Below are 7494 nucleotides of genomic sequence, written 5' to 3'. Positions count from 1 at the left end.
TCAGGGACAGATAACTCTACCTAGGGTGGGGAAGAAAGGTGACCCTGTTTCCCCTGAGATTAGGGAAAGGGAGAGATTAGGGAGGAGGAGCAAGAGAGGAAGAGAAAGAAACAGGTCCATTTTAAAAACCAGTTGCAGTGGCTGAGCAGCAAGGGCCAAGTCCAAGCCACAAGTGGACCCTGTTCTGTAGCAAACTCAATGCACACACAGAGTAGTGAGAGAAACTTCTAGAACCTGTGTGAGCCATGGTGCTAGCTCAGCTGGGGACAAGCTCACTGGAGAGGTGGAGCAGCTCTGTGGGGGAGGAGGAGGGCTCTGCCCAGCTGCAGGCTCTGGGTGGCACTGAGTCACTGTCAGGGGAACAGAAGGAAGCACAAGAGACCAAGGCCAGGTAGAGCACAGCACAGGGGGCACCTAGAACCCAGGTCAGGGAGGGCAGTCCTGGCACAGCAGGTGCAGGTAAGGGGGGCTTTGGAGACACAGGTGGACAGTTTCCCATGACAGATGTCTTGCTGGAGGGCGAGGGGGTGAGGGCACATGCAGGTCAGGGAGGGAAGTCAACAGAGCTCAGGCTCCTGACCCAGCCCAGGGGTCTCAGCAGCTGTGAGGCCTGAGGCTGGGCCCAGGGCCAGGGAGACTTCACATCCCTGCAACTGTGATCGGGCTCAGCCTCAGGGCTGGGCAACCTGTGAGGAGAGGGGGACAGGGCCCAGGCAGCAACATGGCCAGGCGAGCACGGCCGCAGCCTTCCTCAAGTGCAGGGCAGGTCTTTGGTGCACGCCCAGGTGCTGGGGGTCACTTGAGGTCAGACAGGTGGCACCACAGACCATTATGAAGGGACAGGAAGGTTTTGTATCCTAAGACCAGGACTTCCTGACATCGTCCTCTCAGTCCCAGCCGTAGGACAAGTACCTGAAGAGAGATCCCCCCTCAGAGGCCAAAGGCAGTTCTGTGGCACTTCTAGGGAGTGGGAGGGCAAGGTCAGGGTCCCAGCACAGGGTCAGAATGAAGGCTGCTGCCTTGGGCCCCAGTGTCTCCTTCCCAGTGGGAGGACACCAAGCAACCCCACCCTGTGGGCAGAGGTGACATCTGGCCTTTGCACCATGACAGGGCAGATGCCCCTTAGGACAGTCCCCATGGGGGCCGAGTGTTGGCAAACCCTGGGCACACTTGGGGCCTTCTCAGGGTGAGTGCAGAGCCAGGCTGCCCCAGGGAGGGCGGGCGACAGCCTCCCCTCCAGAGGCCGGGACACTGAATGGGACAGGAGGTCAGTGACACTCGTTGACTGGTGCATACAGCAGACCCGTGTTCATGAAAGAGAAAAAGAAAGAAGGCCATCTGAAGGGTCTCGGGGTTAAACTTGACCTGCCAACAAATACAAGAAGCTCCCATTTGTGAGGGGACTTCCTGACTTCTCTCTTCCCCAAGAAAGGCAGGCACAGCTTTTTAAAAACTTGCATGTGACATGGTTTTCAGAACTTAGGAGGAAGGAGCCAAGTGAAGGTCCCCTGGCCTCCTTCATGTGGGCAGCAGCCAAGGCATCGCAGCTCCTCGTGCTATCTGCCTGCCAGGGCCTGGGGCAGACCAGTCCTGGGAGACCCCTGACTACCCCAGCCCACCCTACCCATGGGTGCCAGGAGACAGCCAGGCAAGGGGGCATAGAGGAACACAGGGCAGAGGCTTGGCATGAAGAACGGTCCTCATGCTGAGCATGAGAGCTTTATTCATTAGACAGCAGACCCTGGACACGAGTGTTCAGCTGACGCGCTTGCCCAGAGCAGGGGGAGCCGTGATGAGCAGCCCCCTCCGCCAGCCACCATCCACAGGCAGGTGCCATCCCAGGCCGCAGAGAGCAGAGCTTCAGAACGTGCATTCTGGGGACAAAGCACAGGCGTTAGGGTGAGCGGTGCCATCTCCACCCACCCTGCCCAGCCTGGATGCCAAGGCAGGGTGGTCTCCAAGGCAGCGCCTCTCTGAAGCCTCCCCCGGGTCTCCAGGGAAACACGGAGTGTCCCCACAGCCTGTGAGGACAGCTGCCTATCCCATGGAGGGTCACTAGGGGAAATAACTGGACCCAGGTCATCAGGGCAGGGGAGAAGTGAGGTGCGCCTTGGCAGGACCCCTGGCCAGCACTCAAAGAAGAGGCGGAGTCCCCAGAGGGCAGGCAGAGGAAGGTGGACAGCCAGCAGGGCAAGGCCAGCTCCCTGGCGGGTCTCAAGCCTTCTCCGGCCCTCCCCCTGGCTGTGCTCAGGACGGGAGGCAGACGCCATCCTTGGTCAGAGGCTGCATCAGCTGGAGCTCAACCTCCTCCTGCCGCCCCAGGACAGAGCCAAGTCTGGCCCCTTGGCTCTGACTCCAGGAAGGTGCTTCCGGAAGGCAGGTCCTTCTGAGAAGGTGAGCTGGCCCCTGGGAGGCCAGATGGCTCTGAGCAGACAGGCACTCCCAAGACCTGGTGGGGTGGGGCCCAGACGGAGTCAGGATGGCAAACCACCTGTGCTCACGCCATCTGTGCTTGGCTCAGGCACAGGGCCCCTCCCAGAGCAGGAGGGGGCTGTGCTGCACCCCCACTGACCCCTGCTCCACTGAGGGAGGAGGGAGGAGAGGCACACCCAGTGGGCAGTCAGCAGCAGGATGAGGGTGCAGGGAGGCACCAGGGCACCACACCAGCATGGTCACCAGCTGCTGTGAGCAAGTCACAGATGACAGGGACCCTGGGTGCTTGGTTTGCAGAAAATAGCCTCAAAAGTCAGCTCAGCATTCCACACCTGCATATCTCCCCATTCACTGTGGGTCACTTTAATCTGGTTCCTTCTACAGGATTCCTTAACCTAGAACATGTTTTAACAGCGTCCCTCTTATGTATAATATAGAAAGGGGACAAATGGGACCACCCAGTGGCTACCAGCTGCCCTCAGCAGAGGGCCCCTGATAAGAGGCTCTACACACAGATAGTCACAGTGACAGTGCTGGTTGTCCTGCCCAAGCCCAGGCAGGTGGGCCTTCCTGGGGGTCTTCATGTCTCCACTCGGGCCCAGGAAGAATGGGGGCCTTGAGACACCAGGCACCTGTGGTCACATGCTGGGCCTTACCTTCCTCCTGCAGAGGCTTGAAGCACCAGGGCACCCCTCGTATGCTGGAGTCAAAGCAGCAGCCGCGGTTGGTGCAGGCCTCCTGGTCAATATTAGGGTAGCCGCAGTTGACCCTCTCCTTGGCCGGGAAGACACACTGGCTTTCCACTGCCCAAACAACACCAGGTCAGTGCCAGAGCCCCCAGGGCTTGGGGCCAGGTGTTTGCCTCAGTTTGAAGTTCACATCCTCCCTTAGCCCACTCCTGAGCTCAGAGATGGCGCCTCCCTGCCCCTGGGAGCATGGGCTTTCCCCAGGATTGAAGGAACTGGGCTGTTGAAGGCCACACCCGGGGACCCAGTGTTGCCCTGGTGGCTCTCATTGGCATGCTCCTTTCACCTTGTCAGGAAGTCTGGGTACCTCCATCAGGCCCTGGGGGAATCCGGGTCCCCAGAGCCGAGACCAGGCTCCCCTCCTTGTTTGAGCAGCAACACCTGCCCCTTGTCTAGAAATGACCGTGTGCAGGACATGCCCTGTCCTCGGGGAAGTCAGCCAGGTGCTGGTGCTGAAGCTGCCCCTTGGCACCCGCCACCCCACAGCGTCTGCTTGTCATGACATGGCTGCACCTTGGGCCCTGACTCTCTGGGTCCCGAATCCTGCAGGGCTGTCTCCATGAGCCTAAAGGTCCACCTGGTGCCATGACAACTAGACTCTTCCTTGAGGAAATGGAGCACGTGGGAAAGCCCCGGGCCAGCCCGCAGCCTCTACTCCAGTGCTTCTATGGTTGGTAAGAAAATCTGGTGAAGAAGGCACCGGGGTGGCAGTTGGGTGCCAGCTGCCCCCCATGGCAAGCCTGGGTGCAATCGAGTATTCAATCCTGACCCACAGGGAGGCTGCCTTAGAGATGCTGACTCTTGAGCTTCAGTTTCCTGAGTGTGACACAGGGACAATAAGACCCTCTATGTGGGGTGCTGCAAGAACAGGTCTGAATCTGACAAATGGTGATCACTAAGTGACGTGGAGTAGAAGCATGAGGGTTTCTCAACTCTGGAGCCCACAGAAGGGCACCCCGCCTGCCAGTCTCTCCCTCTCTTGTGTCCCCACCCTGCCATCGGGGACCAGACTGGTACTCACACTGGCCAACGTCCTGCTCAGCCCAGCCAGAGGACCCCAGGGCCAGGACCAGCAGCAGCAGCCAAAGTGCTCTGGCCTCCATGACAGTGGGCGTCTTGAGGACCACACACAGGATGTGTCATTGCACAAGAACGGCCCATTTATACCCCTGTGTGTGCACAGGTTCTCTGGGTTGTTTGCTATAGGAGGGCTCTCCAGGGCCCAGCTCCACCCATCTTTCTTTCCCCTGCCCACAACTGCAAAGCACCAGATGCTCGCTGCCCTGAAGGGAGGGCCACTCGGGTGGACTCTGCTCTGGGGCTGATGCTCCTCCATCCAGGAGGCAGGAGCCAGGTTGGAGCATCTCAGCTGCAGGAAGGGAGGAGGGCTCAGCGTGGGGCGGGAGGGCTCCCTCTACCAGCACTGGGTCCCTGACACTAAGGCTGCCAGCCTTAGCCACCAGGCCAGGAGCCATGCAGAAGGTCCCTGCCCACCAACAGAGCTTGAAAGCAGGCAGCAGCTGAGTCAGGTTCTTACATCCCTCCCAGGAGTCTAGAAAGCTGGATGTTGTTCTTTTTGCTTTTTTCCATCAAAACCAGTTTTACTCTACTACATATTAATAAATGTAGGAATGTACTTATTCAGTGCATTTTAATAAAATTATACATAAGTTTTGTTTTTAAAATTAAATAATTTATAACACCCCTCTGTATAGAGACATTCAGTGCTAACATCTATAGGTCTCTGGATACAAGCACTTTTTCAGGGGTGGATTAGGGCTCTGAACTACTGAGCCACACCATCAGCCCTGTTTTCGGTATTTTTAAAATTAGAGACAGGGTCTCACTGAGTGACTTAGTGCCTCACTTTTGCTGAGGCTGACTTTGAACTCAAGATCCTCCTGCCTGAACTCAAGATCCTGAGCTACTGGGATTATAAGCATGTGCCACCGAGCCCAACCCAATGACATTCTTTTTATATAGTTATTACTAATTTTCTTTTTCTTCTTTTTTAAAATTTTTAATTCTAATTTGTTATATAAGACAACAGAATGCATTACAATTCATATTACACATATAGAGCACAATTTTTCATATCTCTGCTTGTACACAAAGTCTATTCACACCATTGATGTCTTCAAAAATGTACTTAGGATAAGGAAGTCCATCTCATTCCACCATCTTTTTTACACCTCTAGCCCCTTTCCTTCCCCTCCCCCCCTTTGCCCTATCTAGAGTTCATCTAATCCTCCCATGCTCCCCCTCCCTACCCCACTATGAATCAGCCTCCTTATATCAGAGAAAACATTTGCCCTTTGGATTTTGGGGATTGGCTAATTTCACTTAGCATAATATTCTCCATCTCCATCCATTTACCTGCAAATGTTATAATTTTTTTGTCTTTTATTGCTGAATAATATTCCATTGTGTATATATACCACATTTTCTTTATCCATTCAGCTACTGACAGGCATGTAGGTTGGTTCCACAGTTTAGCTATTGTGAACTATGCTGCTATACACATTGATGTGGCTGTGTCCCTGTAGTATGCTGTTTTTAAGTCCTTTGGGTATAGATCAAGGAGTGGGATAAGTGGGTCAAATGGTGGTTCCATTCCAAGTTTGCCAAGGACTCTCCATACTGCTTTCCAGATTGTCTGCACCAATTTGCAGTCCCACCAGCAGTGTGTGAGTGTGCCTTTTTCCCCACATCCTCGCCAACACTTATTGTTGTTTGCACTGTTAATAGCTGCCATTCTGACTAGATGAAGATGAAATCTTAAGAGTCGTTTTGATTCGCGTTTCTCCAATAGCTAGAGATGTTGAACATTTTTTCATGTTTGTTGGTTGATTGTATATCACCTAAGTGTCTGTTCCATTCCTTGGCCCATTTATTGATTAGGTTATTTGTTATTTTGGTATTTAGCTTTTTGAGTTCTTTATATACCCTGGAGATGAGTGCTCTATCTGATGTGCAAGTGGTAAAAATTTCCTCCCAAGCTGTGGGTTCTCTCTTCACCTCACTGTTTCTTTTGCTGAGAAGAAGCTTTTTAGTTTGAATCCATCCCATTTATTAATTTTTGATTTTAATTAATTCTTGTGCTATAAGAGTCTTATTAAGGAATGAGGGGCCTAAATCTGATATAATGGAGATGTGGGCCTACTTTTTCTTCTATTAGACGCAGGGTCTCTGGTTTAATTCCAGGTCGTTGATCCACTTTGAGTTGTGTATTGTGCATGGTGGGAATAGGGGTTCATTTTTTTTTTTTTTGCATATGGATTTCCAGTTCTGCCAGCACCATTTGTTGAAGAGGTTATCTTTTCTCAAATGTATGTTTTTGGTGCCTTTGTCTAATATAAGATAACTGTATTTATGTGGGTTATTCTCTGTGTCCTCTATTCTGAACCATTGGTCTACCAGTCTGTTTTGGTGCCAATACCATGCTGGTTTTGTTAGTATTGCTCTCTAGTATAGTTTAAGTTCTGGTATAGTGATGTCACCGGCTTCACTCTTCTTGCTAAGGACTGCTTTAACTATTCTGGGTCTTTATTTTTCCAGATAAATTTCTTGACTGCTTTTTCTATTTCTATGAGGAATGTCAGTGGGATTTTGATTGGAATTTCATTAAATCTGTATAATGCTTTGGTAGAATGGTCATTTTGACAATATTAATTCTGCCTATCCAAGAACAAGGAGAACTTTCCATCTTCTAAGTTCTTCTTTAATTTCTTTCTTTAGCTTTCTGCAATTTTTGCTGTGGAGGCCTTTTACATCTTTTGTTACATTGATTCCCAAGTATTTTATTTTATTTTTTGAGGCTACTGTAAATGGGGTAGTTTTCCTCATTTCCTTTTCAGAGGATTTGTCATTGATGTACAGAAATGCCTTTTATTTATGGGTGTTCAATTTGTGTCCTGCTATTTTGCTGAATTCATGTACTAGTTCTAGAAGTTTTCTGGTGAAATTTTTTGGGTCTTCTAGGTATAGAATCATATCATCAGCAAATAGTGCTAATTTGAGTTCTTTTTTCTATCCGTATCCATTTAATTTCTTTAATCTATTCAATTGCTCTGGCCAGTGTTTCAAGAATTATATTAAATAGAAGTGATGAAAGGGGACATCCCTGTCTTGTTCCAGTTTTTAGAAGGAATGCTTTCAGTTTTTCTGCATTTAGAATGATGTTGTCCTGGGACTTAGCATAGATAGCTTTTTCAATGTTGAGATATGTTCCTGTTATCCCTAGATTTTCTAGTGTTTTGAACATGAAGGGTGTTGTATATTGTCAAATGCTTTTTACGCATCTATTGAGATGATC

General features: G+C 51.0%; 1 protein-coding gene across 1 annotated transcript; it reads right to left on the bottom strand.

Moving 5' to 3' along the window:
- Positions 1 to 1860: 1860 nt before the first annotated feature.
- LOC114084633 (trefoil factor 3-like) lies at positions 1861 to 4282 on the bottom strand. Its single transcript, XM_027925657.2, has 3 exons — positions 4201 to 4282; positions 3090 to 3236; positions 1861 to 1874 (listed from the first exon to the last, which is right to left on the bottom strand). The coding sequence occupies exons 1-3, from the start codon at positions 4280 to 4282 to the stop codon at positions 1861 to 1863; spliced, it is 243 nt and encodes an 80-aa protein (XP_027781458.2).
- Between the last annotated feature and the right edge of the window lie 3212 nt (positions 4283 to 7494).

The sequence above is a fragment of the Marmota flaviventris genome, chromosome 8 (assembly GCF_047511675.1).
Source record: "Marmota flaviventris isolate mMarFla1 chromosome 8, mMarFla1.hap1, whole genome shotgun sequence".
Lineage (NCBI taxonomy): Eukaryota > Metazoa > Chordata > Mammalia > Rodentia > Sciuridae > Marmota > Marmota flaviventris.
This window is presented reverse-complemented; position numbering and strand designations above follow the sequence as displayed.

What these genes read in the sequence shown, in the direction of transcription:
- LOC114084633 (XM_027925657.2), bottom strand. Translation starts at nt 4,282, where the DNA reads ATGGAGGCCAGAGCACTTTGGCTGCTGCTGCTGGTCCTGGCCCTGGGG. An exon ending in TGAGCAGGACGTTGGCCAGT is followed by an intron (nt 3,237 to 4,200) that starts GTGAGTACCAGT and finishes TTGTTTGGGCAG; the next exon opens with TGGAAAGCCAGTGTGTCTTC.